The 21,461-nt window shown below is 32.4% G+C and overlaps 1 protein-coding gene across 1 annotated transcript; it reads right to left on the reverse strand.

The window, feature by feature from the left end:
- Window positions 1-8,173: 8,173 nt before the first annotated feature.
- Window positions 8,174-20,026, reverse strand: LOC132696372 (uncharacterized). Its single transcript, XM_060661160.1, has 18 exons — window positions 19,967-20,026; window positions 19,776-19,907; window positions 19,581-19,724; window positions 18,931-19,470; window positions 18,712-18,850; window positions 18,485-18,660; window positions 18,296-18,428; window positions 18,113-18,245; window positions 17,876-18,061; window positions 10,892-10,913; window positions 10,503-10,634; window positions 10,293-10,427; window positions 9,643-10,182; window positions 9,296-9,434; window positions 9,063-9,235; window positions 8,710-8,839; window positions 8,521-8,650; window positions 8,174-8,441 (listed from the first exon to the last, which is right to left on the reverse strand). The coding sequence occupies exons 1-18, from the start codon at window positions 20,021-20,023 to the stop codon at window positions 8,255-8,257; spliced, it is 3,228 nt and encodes a 1,075-aa protein (XP_060517143.1). The 5' UTR covers window positions 20,024-20,026; the 3' UTR covers window positions 8,174-8,254.
- Between the last annotated feature and the right edge of the window lie 1,435 nt (window positions 20,027-21,461).

The following is a 21,461-nucleotide window of genomic DNA, read 5'->3' on the forward strand; positions in this document are numbered from 1 at the left end:
GATTGCTAACAAAATCTATCTTGTTTCTCCAAATTGAACAATGTCAAATATTAACTCACATTGCATTGTTAAATCGGATTGTTAACTTAGCGATCATATTTTTGCAGTTATTTTCGTTAATACTCGCAGTCTTCTCGAATGAATTTAGTGGTTTGTGGCGAATTTAAAGTGTATTTTACAATTTTTAAGACGTGAATGACGTAGGTGCAAAGATTTATGTAGACTCTTTAGCTGCTTTAGAAAATGTAGAAAATCAGTAAATATATCTATTTTGAGGTTATACCTTTTTCTAGAAATCTTTAAACAAATCTTTAAATAAAGATTATAGCAATCCTTAAGAAATTACAAAATAAAAATTTATGAACTTATTTTGGGTTAAGGCAGTAAAGTGGGTAAAATTATGGCACTATAGCATTACGTTTTAGATTTCCGCCATTTCAATTTTATAGCCATCGTGGTTTTAAGGTTATAGTAGGTAAATATTTAAATTTTAAAGCAGAGTTTTCAAAGAAATCAGTAATCGTATGTCGGCTGACTTCTTGCCCTGTTTCCTAAAAACGATGCTTAAATTATATTTTTAGAAACACTGAATTTCCCTGAATGTATTTTCCTTTCGTTTTAGCTAAAAAACGGTATTTGACGGTATTTCATTTAAAAAATGGGAAATTTTTGGAAATTATTCGAAAATGCGATGCTCAAACCCTTTTCCATTACTGGTAACTGCAATAATTAAGCCGACTTAAGTTTATTTTCATTAAATATTTTTTAAAATTTCCTTTTAATTTTCTCTAGTGGATTGAATTAGTAAGATCTAGGTATTACCATTTCACGATAGTGTTTCCGTTTATTTATTATTATAATATCCTTTCTTATTCACTTAAATCCAGGGAACATATTACTTATGCATTAGAAATAATTTGAGTTAGCCGGTCACTTGAGTCACAATCACAAGTCAAAGATAAAAACATGTGTTTTTTTAAATAAAATTTACATTCACCTCCTGGTGCTCCCTTGATAACGTTATCTAAATATATGTATATGTATTGATTAAGAAAATATGACTCATACCGATCCTCATTACAAATACTACGAATTTCTAACAAATTGAATATTCCAATTTGCACTTATAATTTCTAAAATCATTTTAAGAAACAAAATAACACTTGTTAAATAAATTTTATAAATAATTAACATTTTCTTTTTGCCTTAAATAATTTGTCAAATTGCGTTTAAATATTTCGTATCAAGTTATTTGCTAAAAATAATAGGCAATAAGAAGAAAAAAATGTTTTGCAAAAAAATTGTTACCAAGCAAACAGCAAAACAAAAAGAAAAATGCAAAACAATCAACAAAAAATATTATTTGCTACGGGTATATAGACCTGGGAAATTGTGGGATTTTCGATAAATAATCTTCAAATTTTCTCTTACTTTTCTTGTCTAACTCTAATTAATAAAATCTTGTTCAGGCCTACTTTTTTTAGAATTTTGATCCTCCTGCTTACTGTTCCCTTGCTACCGATCAACAAGTCAATTTTCACCACATTGTTTTATATATGTTGTTCCACAATTTCAGATACGAAGTCACATCATTTTTTGTAACTACTTTTTAAATGAATTTAAATATACGTGCCAAATTTTAAAGTGCTTTTACTTGTTATTCAAAAGATATTTAACAAATATTATGCAATTATATAAAAATATTTTTTCACTTCTTTAACTTCTAACATTCTAGTAAGTAAATGAATAACTCTATTTTGTTCTATCTCCGCACAATAGTGGAACGTCTAATACTTTCCTAACTCAAATCTTCATTCAATTCGTTACTTCACCTTTCAATGTTAAACTCCACAAATATTAAAATTGAACTTTATTTATTTACCCTTCGAGTTAGATATTTGATAAATATCTTTCAAATGATTAGGCAACCATATGCGATTTAGAAAAAAATAGCTGATGACGTATCAATCGAGGATACTAATTTATTCACGATGTATGCCATATATTAAAACAATTATAAAATATGCTTTGCCGAACAAGTGCGTGCTCATCAGAAATTCAGCTTCTTTCTCTGGTTGACAACTTTAGTTGGTCCGACTTCACCAACAGTAAAAGTTCTCAATCTTAATTACTTTTAATATAATCCAGCTCTCTCGGAAAAGATGATGAATTTGGACCATTTATGTTGAGATAAATAGAGTTTTTTCAACACAAAGAATTCCTATAATCGGACCAAGTTCTTGTTTTCATCAGAATTCATCAGATTTATAAGCACACTGGTCTCGTCTGTACTTGTAGAGAAACATTTCTAAGGGTCCCCTCACACTTAATCGAGGTACAATTGTAATGGCTGCCCGACAAGTTCAATATTGAAATGAAAGTGATTGCTCGTAAAAAAAGAGATGGTGGGTACATGATCTATTGTCTTCACGGGCGGGAAAAGACTCTTGTCACAAGGACTTGCAGCAAGACGAGGTTTTATATGTTTTTTCATCTGAATCGAAAGTCCCAGAAACCCAGAAATTATTTGAACACGCTGGATCATAGGAGGTTGTGGTCTGAAAAAAATTCTAAATTCGTTTTGCCTAACAGATCTAATCTAAGTTACAATTTCTTAAAAGAACACGATATCTCTCTTTTAATTTTTAATTTTTAATAGACCAGCGAGTGTCGACAATAATTCTGTGGTCTGTTGTGATGGTTAAAATTTTCCAAGTTATTATCCAGCTTTCTAATCATTATTGAGAGATTTTTTTCATAATTTATTTTGTCTGAATGTTCGTTGGTTGTGAAACCGGAAACTCGACGCAACAAATAAAAAAATTGCAAAATCAATTTATTTGTTAGTATCAAACACCTACAGCCAAGTTAATAACATATAATTACACACTACAAGAGTCGCTAGCTCAAAATCCCCTGAAAGGTTGCTGTGTATAGCTTGACTGAATTTCAGCTTGCTTTAGAGACGATCTCACGAACAGATAATCGCTGGTATACTGCAAAGATCATTTGGTCGTCATTTCTTGTCAAAACTAAATGTCCCAGATACTAACCTCAATGAAGTCAGCGAGATGTACAATAAAGGGTAAACCGCCAGTGTAGGCTTTTTTTTTTATCAAAGTCGCTATTTCGTTTTGCTCTGTAGAAGTTAGAGGCGCCAGATTTGTAGGTACAACTATTGACGGGGTCGTGTCGTGCAACAGTGAACTCAAAAGGAGCAGTCCGCGTGTCACTAAAACAAATTTGGTAAGATGATTCCACCTTGTTTTGCATCGTGTCACCTACGGACAACAAAAGGAAGTGATTCCGCTGAATTGGTACCGATTATGATAGGAACTTGGTTAAAATTGCCTGATTCCAAAAGCCCGAAACTAAGATCCGTGATGTACGCATCTTGGTCCGGTACTTCGATTACCGGTCCGGTCTGAAACAAACAGTGGAAAAATTATTAGATTTCAAATTTGCATCATTCGTTCAATTAATTGGTGAACAGATACTAACTTGAGGATTTGCTTGGAATGCCTGCACCAGTGTATCCGCCGGAAAACTTTGCAGGAAATCTCTGACTTCCTCGGTTGTACTCGTCGCCGAAATGAGTGGATTTACAGATCTTACAATATCGTAAGTGGCTTTTCTAGGACTGTCCGGTTGAGTTTGAGTTAGATTCACTAAAGAACAACCACTCTGACAGATCGCCGCCCTGTACAGTCTCTCCGATTTTTTGTTAGCGATATGGACCCCAACGGACATACCGCCGGCACTTTCTCCAAATATTGTTACTTCTTCAGGATGGCCACCGAAATATTCGATGTTTTTCTGTAGACAGAAAACCAAATACTCCTAGACGATAGTTGGCCATCACCACTATAACGTCTTCATTTACTAGTGGATATGGTCTATAAATGAAGTCTGAGGCGCATCCGATTGAGAATCCTCCACCAAATATCGAGAACATTACTGGCAATTTTTCCGTAGTCTAAAAGCAATCTAACTGCAATAGGAAACTTAACAGAATTTCATTTCTTAACATGTTAATTGATTCAATAAATCTGATAGCTTGACTATTTACTATTTACTGTTTCTAAACTTACATTACGTGCAGGAGTTAAGACATTAATAAATAGGCAATCCTCGCTGTCGTCATCCCCATTTGCACCCGCAGTCATTGGTATGCCACAACTTCTTGTTGCTGTTGCATTTAAAACTCCATCCCATGGTTCATTAGATACGCGGGCCTACAACATACTTGTTCCCAATTTAATATTTTTACCTGGAATCGCAGTTCTCCTAGTGGAGGTTTTGCGAATGGAATACCTCGATAAGCGTAGTAACTATAATTTTCAGCTTTGATACTGTATACAAAAATACATTACGTTACCGTTTTCGATCTTTCAAATGTTAAAAATTTTATTACATATTTATTTAAATTCTATTAATTGGTTTAATGGAACCCTTAAAGAACTATATTTTGGATTATTTTCTTACCACAGACACAGAGACAAAGGCGACTATAGCCACGAATCGATGCATTGTTAATTTCATTGCCTTGAGGTTTCGCTTTCGTCGTATTTATACGAAAGACACAAGCAGTTCAAGTTTCGATATCAGGCTAATCTGATCTTGATACATCGAAAGAAAAAAATAATTGATCGCATTTTAGTAACTAGCAGTTTCTCTTTTATTTTATTTTATAAAATGTGCTTTTTTTATGTGACTCTTGAAACTTTCAGTAATTACAGCTATTTTAAATATAAGCTGAATATAACAAATTCATTGTAAAAGTGAGAAAGTATTAGTAACGAAACTGAAACTGATTTTTCTTAAATGGTATCCAACTGTTAATGATGACAAAATTGGTTCGAAATCATTTTTTACCAATTTCACTACATTATAATTTATACAATAATTTATAAACTCTTTTAAAAATTAACATTTATAAATACGAATTTTGGCAACTTTTTTTTTAGACATAGAAATCCGAAAACCGTTTGCAATTTTTGTTTACTCTTTTCCACCATTTTGTTGTCAATCAACAATTACCATTAAGGAAAAAAATTGTTATTTGTTCATAAATTACACCGGGCTCCTCGTGTCATCTCCAATGTGTTATCTAATGATAGCGATCACACTGACGAATTTCGCCATTTTTATTTCAATCCACCTGTAAATAATTACTTGACAGACAATCGCACATTATGCTGATTAAAAAGTCAATAAAATCAAAGGTCGATATTAATATCTTATTACTAAAAAAAACAACTTTTCTGAAGAAGCCCGATTTCACAATATTTTGGAGTATGCATCTGCTTTGACCAGAAAAATACGACTCCTTATGATAATTCGAGATGGTGCGTGTCGAATTGCAAGCTGCCAAGAAATTCCGCGATTTGATAATAAAACCGTAAGCCAATTTTGACAATTATTTTCTAAAATAAAGTAAAATATACCTTTCAACATTAGATCATTCTCAAAATCAGGTTTAAATGATGTGTATCACGATTCTTGCTAAAATTACAAATCAAAATTCACCCAAAATGTTTTACTACAAAACTACTGTTCAGCAAATAGGATAAAAAGGGAAAAATTGCAAAACTACCTACGTGTTATATACATTTATGCCAGGATTATGTAGATACGCGAAGAGGACCCAGCTTTTGCTTTGTTACGTAATATAGTAGGTAATCTTAATGATTTTACACAGAGGAGAAACAAGAATTCAGTTTAGTGTGCAGTAGATCAATGTTTTTGAAAGTGCGAATTGAATAGTAATTCACCAGTGAGTTGTGTTAGTTATATGGAAGTTGAGATGAACAATTTATCGCTTTTGTACTGAAAACATTAATACAAAAAACTCGGTTGGTGGAATCAAATTATAACCCCCAGCCCGAAGTAGTTATTACCAGTATGAATTGAACTCATTTAAGAAGTCATGAATGTTTCCTAGTAACACTTACTAATAATCACAAAAAAAAACAATAATTCGGGAATTTAAATTGTGTTTGTTGCAAAAAAAACCTAACTTACGAATAATTTCCTAAATCATTTCCTAAATCATACTGCCTTGCATGCTTGATAGGTAAACGATTCTGCTGATGTCATTCTTATGATAGTGTTAATGTTATTGAAGCTGTATTCGGTTACATACGCGTCTTCATTATCAGTATATGAAAAAGAAAGGATAGTTCAGTTGATTTGATTATAGAATAAAATTGCCATTTGATCCACTCAATCGATTATCTGCGATTCCATTCATCAGTAACGAATGATTATTTCTGGTTGGTTTTAATGTGTATTAAAATATTACATTATTTAAATTTCGATTCCCAATATCAGCATTACACAGTGAACGGCTAAAATATGGAACAAAATTATTAAAAATCAATTATTACATTTCAAGAAAAATGCTCATACACATCTTTTGCAGTAAATATGCCAAAAAGGAGATACCGTTACAAATTTCCCTTCTTTTAAAATGGAATACCATATGTTTAAATCCATTTTCGAATTCTGATACAATTTTCACGCATAACTCATGTAGCGTACCCCATTCCTATCTCTTAATTTTTGTAAGCCCAAGAATAAAGAATAAAAAACATTATCTTCTTGACAATGCGCTAAGCATTTAATCCCCCCCCCCCCCCAAAAAAAAACATTATCCAGAATATTTTTATTAATTGGTATTTCGTGATTCTAATTCTAAACTTGAAATTGTCCGAATTTTGTTTTACAAGAAATAAGGGCCAATAATTTTTGTGGATGTTAGGTATCATTTTCTGTTATTTTAAGCTGTACATTTCTGGAGTCATCCACGATGGGGATAAGTCTTGTATTCCATTAATTTTTGGAGGACCTTGACCTAGATGATCTTTTACATGCCCTGTCTCCATAAATTTTCTCTCAATTGTCACTGTGGATCTTGTAATGGGTATTTATTGATATTTTGTTAAACAAGTTATAAAACTCTTTAAGTTCTCGTTTTGTCGGTTTATTTCCAAATTAAATTTCTGTTTTTTATAATTTTGCTCAAAAAAAGCAAAATATAGGTAGGCTAGGGAATAAAACATAAACTATGCGCGAAATTTGACATAGAATTCGAAAAATTCGAAAGTGGGCTTTGATATTTATTGCAAAAATGAACAAGAAAAAATTATCATGAGTAGGATCATTTGTCTTGAAATCGAATTCCTATTTTTAAATAAATTTGTTCCCTATTTTAGCCGTTCACTTGTAACAGAATGAGCCAAATAAATGATACATTACTAGTGTAATCCGCAGTATTTATTACATCAGCTGGTCAACTGTCGAGGAAGTTCCGTATCTTAACGGTCGTGTTCTGATCTGCAATATCGCAAGCACCCTTTCTGGGAACGGCTCGTGTGGTTGGTAGAAAATTAGACAGATGATCCCTTTTTCCGGGTTCCCACCAAAATATTAGAAATTTTTCTGTTTTCCTTTCACGACGAATAATTGATCCCTAAAAGCTGCTTTGCCCAAAATAGCATCACCTTGAGTGAACACGAAACCATATTTGCCAAGTCGGTAGTTCGATGTGGTCTTCGTTCGCGAGCGGAGGAGGACCAAAAGTAGACTCAGCTGCGCACCGTATGCCCAGAACACAACAGGCAGTTTCTATGGAAACCGAAAATGTATGTCTCAACCCATAAATTTAAGCTCTATAAGTATTTTACAAGAGCGGGAACTAATCTTTGCCTATAGATATACTATGTTAAACTATACAATCAGTTACATTTCCTGAATGAAATAAAGAAAACTTGTAATTAATCGATACATGGTCTTTTCAATGGCTCTGATTCGATAATATTTTATATTTGGTGGGAATGAAAACTACTTATAACAATACAATTTTTTGAGACTCAGTTTACTGCTGTGCATCGATGTGGGGAATCTTCAGAATTTGGTAGTTGAAGTTGACGTATTTGAGAACATTAGAGGTGACTGCCTCCGGAAAACCTTATCGCTAAGTTAGCACAGATTTTCCGCAGAGGATTGGGACATAAAACACTAAACAATAGTTTTTTCTAACAGAAGATGTTTTTCGATGTTCTATGTCTGGATAATGTTTCTTCAAATATTATTGTGGAACTAGTATATGAGTATTACATTTATTTCTATCATATCAATGGAATTGCTTAGGGGAATTACTTAAAAACCCTTAATTTGTTTAAATTTTATTTCTATTGATCTTAAGAAATATATCGAATGAATTGCTTCATTTCAAAAACCAACATTGAATCTAGAATCCGACAAAAGGCTGCTCTCCATAATTGTAGTAAACGTCGTTCCAAACCGCCATTTCAATAACCTTCTTGCCGAGTTTCACTTCAAGATCTTTATCGATATCTAGGTACGGAATAAAGGATCCCGATACTTGAGGCCACTTTAAGTTGATCAGCGGATCCGATTCATCCGGAGTAGGATCCCTAAACATATCAAATCGTATAAGTTATTGGTATAACCATCTAGTACTTATAAATTGAAATTAAAGTCAATAATACTCACAGGGTCTTCGCGAAGTTGGCCCAAAGTCTCACTAATCTGTTCCTGGTTTGGAATTCGTCAGCTGTGCTCAGGGGCAATGTCGAGTTAAAGAGGTAAACTATATCTTCGGCATGTCCTACACTGCCAGTGCCTACCATGCAGACGCGCAATATTAATTATCAAGTTATTGCGTCATGAGAAACTACGTACCCGGAATTTTAGTGTGCAGTAGACCAATGTTTCCCGAAAATGAAAATTGATAAAAATAGACCGGTGTGTAGTTGGATTGAAGTTGAGCTTGCTTGAGAGATGACCTTACGAACAAGTTATCGCTGGTGTACTGAAAACATCAATACTTTAAATGAGATCCGCTTGGGATAACTAAAATATGACTCCAAGTAGCAGAGTCCTATTTTTACATGGGTTGGATTATGTACTTCATATATAAATTGCTGGTATTGAGAAACCTTTTTTGGTGATTTGATTATTAGTAACAAATGTCGTTATTTCATATTTTTCCAAAATGCCAAAATGGTAGTAGTGAAACGAATGTAGATAGTTACCTCTACAACTGCTGCGAGATTGAAGAGAAATGAGCCACCGCCTGTGTAAGCTAGTTTGATTTTGTTCGCAATTTCCTGCACGTTTGCCCCTGGCTGAGGTGTGAGGTTCGAAGGTAATAATACGGCGTTATCCAAGTCGTAAAAAATAGCTACAGCTTGAACCAATTGCGGTACTAAAACCCGATTATTCATTAACAAGATTGGACTAAATTTCAAAATTAGCATTTTCTTACATGCCAGATACGTAAGAGACTCTGCTGATGTTGTTCCTATGATTGTGGGAACTTGGTTAAAGTTTCCGGATGCTATGTTATCGAAACTGTATTCGGTTACGTACGCGTCTTCGTTATCTGCTTCAATGACTGGTCCCGTCTGGAGAAAAACGACTAATGTAACTATCATTGCAATAGCTCAGCATTTCGCTGAATGGTTATTTATATTACCATTATTATTAATATTATTATTATTATTAAGTTAATATATTCAACATCGCTAATTTCACTGATATAAGTAAAAAATATTTGCAAAAACTTCGTAAATTTATCTCTTTTATAATGAGCTATATATTTTTTATACTTACCGATGGATTGGCGGTAAATGCTTTGTTGATCACATCTGTAGATTGACTTTGGAGAAAGTCTCGTATCTCGTACGTGGTATTCTGGTCAGTAATGGTCGGATCTATTGCTTTAGCAATATCGTAGGCACCCTTTCTTGGATCTGGTTGGGTGGTCATGATAAAATGAGACAAAGAGCAGCCGCTTTGGCAAATTGCCGCTCTGTACAACCCAGCTGATTTTTTATTTGCAAGATGTGCACCGACAGACATTCCTCCGGCGCTTTGGCCAAAAATGGTGACTTTTTCCGGGTCCCCACCGAAATATTCAATGTTTTTATTCGTCCATTTCATGGCGAGCAGTTGATCCTTGAAGGCCGCGTTGCCCAAAACAGCGTCGTCTTGAGTGGACAGGAAACCATATACACCAAGCCGGTAGTTCGATGTGACCACTATAACGTCTTCGTTTACTAGTGGGAAGGGACCAAAGGTGGTCTCAGTAGCACAACCACTTGTGAATCCCCCACCGTATATCCAGAACATAACCGGCAGTTTTTCTGTAAACTAAAAGTTGGTTGCCTCAACGCAGAGTTTATTTCCCAATATTTAATTCAGTTTAAGAAGTATTATTTTTATAATACTAGAAAGATGTGTGTTAATATGATTTTACTTACGTTTCGAGATGGGGTATAAACATTAAGATATAAGCAATCCTCGCTTTGTGATCCAGATCCAAACAAATCAATGCAGCAAGATTTTACTTCAGTAGCGTCTAATGTACCGTTCCACGGGTCATTGGGTACCGGTCCCTATCAAAATGGGAGCATTAGTATCAGGTGTTTTGTTCCAACCATATTAAGCGTGAATGAATAGCTTTTGTTTACCTGGAATCTCAATGATCCTAATGGTGGCTTGGCAAATGGAATTCCACGGTAGGCGTTAAAGCTGTAATATTCAGTAGTGACTTGGGTTCCGCTAATTGTTCCATCTGGCAGCTCGACGATAAGGTCTGAACGCTGAAAACAAACGAGAGGTAGAGCGTATTTAATAAATAAGAATTAGATTACTCGAAGTTATAATCAACATGCGATTACAATTTTAGTTTAATAATGTATGAAATTTTTATTTTTGTAATTTTGTATAAACAGACTTTTACAAAAACGTGCAAATTTTAGTAGAAATCTTCTATCAAAGGATTTCGAAAACCAATCTTTTGATATTGAGATACTACTTTAAACCACACAACGAAGTAAATTTTTTAAAAATCACTTACCGCCAATGAAATAAATAGAAAACTTAGAAATAATCGAATCATGATTTCTTAATGGCTCTGATTCGTGGTTGGTTTGTATTCGTATTTATACGAAACTTGTCAAGTGTTTTTTCAGCATTATCCATACGATCTAATCTATTTAAAATTGTCTTTATTTTAATACGGTAACTTCGATAACAACGAAATCATTTAGAGTCCACAACGACTGATAATTGTAGTCTTACAATCGCATTGTGTAAAAGGTTGAATTTTAATCTAGGAGCGTTCATTCGATACCAGGCACGTCTTTTTATTTTAATTTTCGAGATTGAAATATGGGTATTTACCAAAACATTTGAAAAGTTATTTACCAAGATACCAAGTAGCAGCCATCCTGATATTTAAATCTATACCATAGTGCTTTTTAAATGCTACTTTTGTTGTCTAAGGCAATAATATATTATCCAAAAGCTTTTATAAAATATATTTTAGTCGTAACCTAGTTGAGACACTCGTGAGTGTATAATGATTTTTATAAACATCTTACTTTTCAGTTTTCATTTTATGATGAAGATTAGTGTTTTTTCTTGAATTGTTTCTGTATTCGGTACTGATCACTATTATTAACCTAAATCTGAAAGAAAGATCACTACTGTCTGGAACAATATCATTATGTCCGTAAATATTATTTTTTAAAACGTCACATTTACTCCTTACTTTTATCACACGTGAGTAGAAAAATATTATAATAATTATCCTTATTGCTCAAATATTATATTAAAATAAGTAAACAAATAAAATAAAATTTCTACTATTCCACTTAATAATTGGTAGATAATTTATATTTTTTCTTATGCATTCACATTTATTGATTAATAGAATTCGGTACATCGTGGTAAAAAGATGTACAGTATTGGTAAAATTATAATATCTTGTAAAATTTTTATGCGTTTTAAATTTACACGAATTAGTACAGCTGGGAAAATACGTCTGAGTCTGAGTAAGCCCGTATTTAGAAGTTTGTTCTATCAAGTGCAATTTTGGGGGCATCTTTGATACTATAAGAAAAATATCCACCATCTAGAATACAAAGAAAATGAAAAAAAAAATCGCAATGTAAGATGTAAATCAACATATGGGCATATTAGATAACATCAAAACGTTGAACATTTATAAACAACTGATAATAAATATTGCGCGTAACCTTTCCGCATGGTCATGTTACATCTGTACAATGAATTATGACGTGAACAATTACTAACTGACTATATATATATATATATATATATATATATATATATATATATATATATATATATATATATATATATATATATATATATATATATATATATGTAGACGTGTTCTCGAAATATCATCCATTTATCAATTTATATATATATATATATATATATATATATATATATATATATATATATATATATATATATGATGACACTATATTCCGGGATATCATCCGTTCGCTCGTTGAACTCCGACTGGAATCCTGCAAATCTTGCATCCGACTGGAATCCTGCAGACGTTTCGCCAAAATCTCACTTGGCATCTTCAATGCTCGCGCTCCGAAAACACTTCGAACACTGTGTTCGAATATAGTGTCATCATATATATATATATATATATATATATATATATATATATATATATATATATATATATATATATATATATATATATATATATATATACATATATATATATATATATATATATATATATATATATATATATATATATATATATATATATATATATATATATATATATATATATATATATATATATATATACATATATATATATATATATATATATATATATATATATATATATATATATATATATATATATATATATATATATATATATATATATATATATATATATATATATATATATATATATATATATATATATATATATATATATATATATATATATATATATATATATATATATATATATATATATATATATGTCGGCCAATTGAAATTGACAAGCACGGCGTAACCGCTGTGAATCATATTTTTGTTATCAATACACAAATTCACATTCTGCGAAATATCTTGAAATTCGACCTATTGATCGGTATCTCTATATAAGGGGACAAGGGACACATAATAATTGTAAATTGTAAAAAAAATATGTTTTCGTCCTTGGTCTGTGATTTTGTGGGGGGAATTTTTCAGTAAGTGACCATTGAACAAAAATTTCAACATGTTATCTGTAGCAAATAACATGTTGAAAAATATTTCAAACTAAACTAAAAAAAATATTTTGTTCCTCTAGAATAATGAGATTCTTTCGTATAGAATTTATTTAACATGTAATTTTTATATATCTTTAGATAGCATTAGCATGGGAACACAGAGTAAGTCAAAATTCCTTTAAAAAATCTGCTTTTGTACTTGAAGTATGATTTTATAGGAGGACTCTTTTAGTGACCGGCTAACTCAAATTTCTCTTAAAGTAATATGTTTCCTAGACATACAAAAAGTTACGAGCCTCTTTATATTTTCTCCAGTGGGCATTGAAATTGGTGGCATAACCTATTGGTCAAACTATTGTTGAAATTTATAGAAGTATTGGAATATATTTGCTAGCTACAAACTAGTCGGTTAAATTAATGTAAAGCAGCATTTTTTTAAAAAACCTTGCATACGTCTCAAACGCTCGATTCCCACTTTTCTTAGAAACGGAAAAGGCTATAATGAATTTATCTTTTAAGCCAAAAATAAAGGAGTTGTTGAATTGTTGCTGAAGCTATTATCGAGGTTTACATTTATTACAAATTTATTGCATAATATCGTATAAAATAGTGCGTGAATCATGACCCAAAAACCCAATTTTGATTATAGTAGGGCTTAATTAATGACATCCGTTGTTATTGAATTATTTTTGCTTCATATAGCGTGCGATTCTTATCAAATACTGATTTGTATTTTTAAGCTCATTGAAACAGAACAATATTTTCTTGGTCGGATGTAGACGTGTCCTCGAAATATCATCCATTTATCAATTTATATATATATATATATATATATATATATATATATATATATATATATATATATATATATATATATATATATATATATATATATATATATATATATATATATATATATATATATATATATATTTATATATATTTATATATATATATATATATATATATATATATATATATATATATATATATATATATATATATATATATATATATATATATATATTTATATATATTTATATATATATATATATATATATATATATATATATATATATATATATATATATATATATATATATATATATATATATATATATATATATATATATATATATAAATTGATAAATGGATGATATTTCGAGGACACGTCTACATCCGACCAAGAAAATATTGTTCTGTTTCAATGAGCTTAAAAATACAAATCAGTATTTGATAAGAATCGCACGCTATATGAAGCAAAAATAATTCAATAACAACGGATGTCATTAATTAAGCCCTACTATAATCAAAATTGGGTTTTTGGGTCATGATTCACGCACTATTTTATACGATATTATGCAATAAATTTGTAATAAATGTAAACCTCGATAATAGCTTCAGCAACAATTCAACAACTCCTTTATTTTTGGCTTAAAAGATAAATTCATTATAGCCTTTTCAGTTTCTAAGAAAAGTGGGAATCGAGCGTTTGAGACGTATGCAAGGTTTTTTAAAAAAATGCTACTTTACATTAATTTAACCGACTAGTTTGTAGCTAGCAAATATATTCCAATACTTCTATAAATTTCAACAATAGTTTGACCAATAGGTTATGCCACCAATTTCAATGCCCACTGGAGAAAATATAAAGAGGCTCGTAACTTTTTGTATGTCTAGGAAACATATTACTTTAAGAGAAATTTGAGTTAGCCGGTCACTAAAAGAGTCCTCCTATAAAATCATACTTCAAGTACAAAAGCAGATTTTTTAAAGGAATTTTGACTTACTCTGTGTTCCCATGCTAATGCTATCTAAAGATATATAAAAATTACATGTTAAATAAATTCTATACGAAAGAATCTCATTATTCTAGAGGAACAAAATATTTTTTTTAGTTTAGTTTGAAATATTTTTCAACATGTTATTTGCTACAGATAACATGTTGAAATTTTTGTTCAATGGTCACTTACTGAAAAATTCCCCCCACAAAATCACAGACCAAGGACGAAAACATATTTTTTTTACAATTTACAATTATTATGTGTCCCTTGTCCCCTTATATAGAGATACCGATCAATAGGTCGAATTTCAAGATATTTCGCAGAATGTGAATTTGTGTATTGATAACAAAAATATGATTCACAGCGGTTACGCCGTGCTTGTCAATTTCAATTGGCCGACATATATATATATATATATATATATATATATATATATATATATATATATATATATATATATATATATATATATATTCTCACGTATTGATTCACGGATGGAAAAATGTGATGACACTATATTCCGGGATATCATCCGTTCGCTCGTTGAACTACGACTGGAATCCTGCATCCGACTGGAATCCTGCAAATCCTGCATCCGACTGGAATCCTGCAGACGTTTCGCCAAAATCTTCAATGCTCGCGCTCCGAAAACACTTCGAACACTTCGAGCAGATACTAAATGAATTCTATACCTAAAAGTTTCATTATTCGCTACTAATAATATATTTTTTTTATTCCGAAATAATTTTCAAAATTTGATTTAAATTATTAAATAAAAGCCAATAAAGGCTTTGCTAGAATAATATTAACAGGTAAGTAATAACAGAAAAAGAAAGTCACACCATCTGCTTAAAATTATTATTGTTTACAACTATGAGACACACAAAAAGCTTATATGAGTGGGCGAAGCTAGAAAGTGTGTTTTGGCGGCAAATTTTTACATTTTTCAGAAATTACAAGGGGGGTTAATCGGGGTTGTAGTACATCTAAAATCTAAATATGCTGATGATATGTAGCTATATTATCGTTCAAGTTTAAAGGTTCGCGTTTGGCGAATAGGCCACACAGAGTGAATAAGTATTTCACTATTTTACCTGGGGTGGTTAAGTGAGTAACTGTGTGTAACAGTCTGATTTTTCTATTGTTCTACTACACAAATGAAGAATAATAATAATAATAATTACTATTATTAATATTATTATCGGACTATAGGTATTGTGTGCATTATTCGAATATTTAGTACTTTGAACAACAACAATGTCACGAATCTACTTTCTTTTATTTTATCTTAAATTTCATGGGTAACTGGACAAAATTGATGAGACCTTTTATTTTTGGTTAGTAGACATCTTGTTTTGAAGGGAAGATGAATTTATGACACATATAAAATTTGTTTTAATTTTAATCAATACTCCTTGTATGATGCCAATGTTCCTGATTTCCTGTTGACCAGTGTCCAGTTATCAGCCAAATAGCTGATTCCTGTTGAGCCCGATAAGGCTAGAAGCAAGAGTCCTGGACGGTCCCTGAAAGAGGGCTTTAGTGTATTTCATACTTTCAGCTTCAAGCCACATATCGAGAAATATATTGCTAGATTCTGGTCAAATAGACTTTTAATGAAGCTGTCGGGTACTGGGGTAGGACAGATAGGTAATGTACTTGTGTGACAACCTCCACTTTTTGCTATCCTCTCGTTCCCTGTGATTCCATAGTGTCCTGGGACCCAGACGAGTGTGGCGCGACTGCTTGGAAGATGGTGTCATGTGTCCCAGTTTCAGAGTTCTCTCTGTCCTTGGTCCATTGCATCAGTATGCTGCTCCTATTCCTTTCTGTGTCTTTACTTATTTAATAAAGTTTAACATTTATTAAATATGATGCCTCAAAAAACAATAGAATATCGTCTCCATTTGCTCAAGTCCAAGCAACATATCATAGTTTCGCTAGTAGAAAATTGAGTTTCTCACTTGCTTAAAAAGCCCTCCCACTAAATCACACATCAAAAATGAAACAATTTTTTGTATAATTCACATTCTTCCTTCTGTGTCCTTGATAATAGTATATTAACATACTATCATTTAATCCATCATTATCAGTACTGTTGGCTCTGACTTGATTTCCAATTTGGAAGCAAATATTACCACTTACTGCGTTTACAAAACACAAATTGTGCTAGTTTAGCAACTTCCTTAATTTTCTTAAAATAAAATTTGTTGGCATTTGAAACAAAATTTAAGATATGACGTCAACAACTATTCTTTTATCTAACAATCTCAATTTTTACAATCACTTTTTAATATAAGAATTACAATATTTAACATCAGTTCATTTTGTGTTCTCCGTAACCCATCATCATTAAAATTTCAATATCTTAGTTTCAGTTAAGTACACAATTTGTTGCAATTATTCGATAAACGATGAATAAGAGTAAACATAACTATGAAACTCAAATACGCGTCTAAAGCGATGCTACAATTTGTACTTGTTTTGATAAAAATGAGAATAAACGCTATCTTTTATTTACTAAATTTATTCGCCCTGTATTCGGAACAGCATTAAGGATTCTAGTTGGTGTAATACGAGTCCAACGAACCCTTCGTAAAAATTCAGTTACTTAAAGTGAAACGGTCAGCAGACCTTTTTCTGGGTGACAACTTTACTTGTCAGGATCCTTCACTAAAATTTCAAAATCTGAATTTCCCTATATACCCCAGCTCTCTTGGAAAAGGTAGCGTAGACCAAAAAATTTTGACAGCTACATCTGAGGCTTATCTCTCCTATATCTGTCTCAGCTCTTTAAATATTTTCTAATAGACCATCGAGTATGTACTAGTATTCCAATTTCAATTTCGTCTAAATGTTCGTTATATGCGAAACCGAAAATGCGCCGCGACAAATAAAAAACATTTTGCTAAATGAATTTATTCGCTCTTATAAAATTAACACTACTCATGAAAACAAATATAACTTTAAGACAAAATGACGTAGCTGATTCAGAATCCCCTAAACGGTTGCTGTCCGTAATTGTAGTAAACATAGTCCCACATTGCCATTTCTTTTTGCTTTTTGCCGGGTTTTATTTCTAGAGTATCGTTTATGTTCAGGTACGGGATAATCGACCCGGAAACTTGAGGCCAAGTTATGTTGAGCACAGGATCTGACGGATCCGGAGTCGGATTCCTAAAATAGATGGTTTTCACATTCGAGCATTAAGCCAAATTGACTTCTTACAAAGTTTTCGCGAAATTGGCCCAAAGTCTGGTCATTCTACTTCTGGTTCGGAATTCTTCGTACGAAGTCAGCGGAAAATCTTGCATATCAAAAAGGTAGAATATGTCTTCGCCATGACCGGTTTTTCCGGCGCCTGCAATTCAACCTATAATGTTACGCTTTACGATTGATTAGGCTAAGTACCTTCTACAATAGTGGGATGAAGAATTTCGTTGTTACCGCTGAAGGAGAGCTCATAAAAATATACGGGTGTATAGCTGGACTGAACTTCAGCTTGCTTCAGGGACGATTTCACAAACATATAATCGCTAGTGTACTGAAAAGATCATTTGGTCGTTATTTCCAGTCAAAACTACATTTCGAAATACTAACCTCAATAAATCCAGCGAGATTTGCAAGAAACGGTAAACCGCCAGTGTATGCTTTTTTTATCAAAGCTACTACTTCGTCTTGTTCAACAGAAGTCAGAGGTCCCAGATTTGGAGGTACAACTGTTGACGGAACCGTATCGTGCAATAGAGCACTCAAAAGAAGCAATCCGCGTGTCACTAAAACAGTATGGGTGAGATGACTGGCTGATTTTTGATTTTTTCACCTACGAGCTACAAAAGGAAGTGATTCCGCCGAATTGGTACCGATTATGACAGGAACTTGGTTGAAATTGCCTGTTTCCAAAAGCCCGAAGCTAAGATCCGTGATGTACGCGTCTTCGTCTGGTACTTCGATTACCGGTCCGGTCTGAAACACACAGTGAATAAATTATTGGATTGTTAATTGGAACCTTCCATAAATAAACTTATTGTATCGGAGATACTAACTTGAGGATTCGCTTGGAATGCCTGCACCAATGTATCGGCCGGAAGGCTTTGCAGGAAATCTCTGACTTCCTCCGTTGTACTCGTAGCAGAAATGAGTGGGTTTACAGATCTTGCAATATCGTAAGCTGCCTTCCTAGGACTGTCTGGCTGAGTCTGGGTTAGGTTCACTAAAGAACAACCACTCTGGCATATCGCTGCCCTGTACAAGCCTTCCGATTTTTTGTTAGCAATGTGGACACCAACGGACATACCGCCGGCACTTTCTCCAAATATGGTAACTTTTTCGGGATCGCCACCGAAATATTCGATGTTTTTCTGCGTCCATTGCATAGCTAGCAGCTGGTCTTTAATTCCGGCGTTACCCAAAACTACGCTGTCCTCGGTAGATAGAAAACCAAATATTCCTAAACGATAGTTGGCCGTCACCAATATGACATCTTCGTTAACAAGGGGATATGGTCCGTAAATACGATCTGAGGCGCACCCGATTGAGAATCCTCCCCCAAATATCGAGAACATGACCGGCAATTTTTCCGTAATCTAAGAACAATGTTACTGTAGGATGAAACTTTTCGCTCCTTAGCATCTTTGATTGAGTTCATTAAATATGATAGCTTGACTATTTATACTGTTGAAATGATCAAACTTACGTTACGTGCAGGAGTAAAAACGTTAATAAACAGACAATCTTCGCTCACGTCATCTCCATTTCCACCAACAGACATCGGTATGCAACAGCTTTTTGTTGCCGTTGCATTTAAAACTCCTTCCCATGGCTCGTTCGGTACGGGGGCCTGCAATATACAATTAGCAAAATATGCTGGGTGTCAGTTTAATATTTTTACCTGGAAACGCAGCTCTCCTAGTGGAGGTGCTGCGAATGGAATTCCTCGAAAAGCGTAGTAACTGTAATTTTCGGCTTTGATTTCAGAGCCGCGAATACTGCCGTCCGGAAGGTCGACCACTAGATCTGCGCACTGTAGACAAACATAAACAATTGAACTACAAATGGTTATATTTAGGGTTGTTGTCTTACCACGGACGCAGCAAAAAAGGCAACTGTAGCCACGTATCGATGCATTGCTAGTTTCATTGTTTTGAGGTTTTGTTTTCATTTTATTTATATAGAAATATCCAACACTTCATTCTTGATATCAGGCATATCTGATATTGACACAATATCAGAAATATTTGAGAGACGTAATCACTTTTTTTTCGTATTTTAATGAAACCAATTAATATTTTTCTAAAATTTGACATTTTTGTTAGTTTGAATCTTTGAACTTTCCGTAATTACTGCTGTTTTGAACCGCACGAAATCAGGGGAAAAGCTTTCAATTAATATGATAAATGCATTCTAAAATTGAAGAAAAGCAAAACGAAAAATAGATCTTCCCCAGACACAGTAAAGTCAAATTTTGATAAAGAAAGTTTTTCACAAATGCTAAAAAAAATAGAACTGCGAAGGACAACAATGATTAATTTTTTTTTAACAAATTTCCGAGATACCGAAATTTTTGTTTGTTTTTCAAACATGGGCTTCTGAAAACAGTCCACAATGTATGTCCTGCAGTTTATTTGAAAACGATCTCTTTGGTTGAAAATGTTCTTTTTTTGCTATAAATAATTATTATTAAGGGAAAAAATCTGTTGCTAATTATAAATAACGCTGACAGCCTCGTGTCATATTAAAAGTGTTTTCTCATGATACCGAATCAGGTTGACGAATTTCACCAAGGAAACACTCTTGTTCTATTCATCTGGAACCAAGTACTTGACAAAAAGTCGCACATCATTAAGAATTAAAATTATCTCAATAATATCAAAGGTCGACATTAATATTTTTTTTCCATGACTAATAAATTGATAAACCATTAAATAAGTTATTTTGCAAACAAGAATGACATATTTTGGGTCATGATACACGCGCAACTTAAAATTAATCTGTTTATCTTTGCGGTGGACAATGATTTTTTTTTCTAAACATAATTGTTTAATTGAAAAAAATGCGTAGTGGTCCTCGTGTTCGCTTGAAAGTGTTATCTGACCAAGAAAATATTCATACCGGTGATTAGAGATTACATTGTTTCATTCTTGTGATTTTGTCAAAATTTCAATCGGTCAATAAATACCACGATTTGATAAGACCTCATACGACATGACATTTTTTTTTTCAAAACAAAGCAATTTTTAAATTAATTTTCGAAAAGAATGTAAAATGATATGGTACTTTTTCGACACGGATCATTTTCAAAATTTGGTTTGAATTTTTTGTATCACGGTTGTATGTTGAAAATAAAACATTCACCAAGGAATTGTTATAAAATTATTTCCAAGCAAATTGAAGGTACGAAAAAAGTAATGGTCGACTTTACTGATAATAATAAAAGTATAAATTTATGATAAATATAAATATATACAGAGCGATGTCTAAACTAAAGCTAGAACTTAAAGGAAACAAAAGGAAACCTAGTTTATATAGATAGCGCGTAAATTTAAATATACGTCAATTAAGATAAATAATATTCCAA

The sequence above is a fragment of the Cylas formicarius genome, unplaced genomic scaffold (assembly GCF_029955315.1).
Source record: "Cylas formicarius isolate icCylForm1 unplaced genomic scaffold, icCylForm1.1 PGA_scaffold_1__22_contigs__length_36826433, whole genome shotgun sequence".
Classification (NCBI taxonomy): Eukaryota; Metazoa; Arthropoda; class Insecta; order Coleoptera; family Brentidae; genus Cylas; species Cylas formicarius.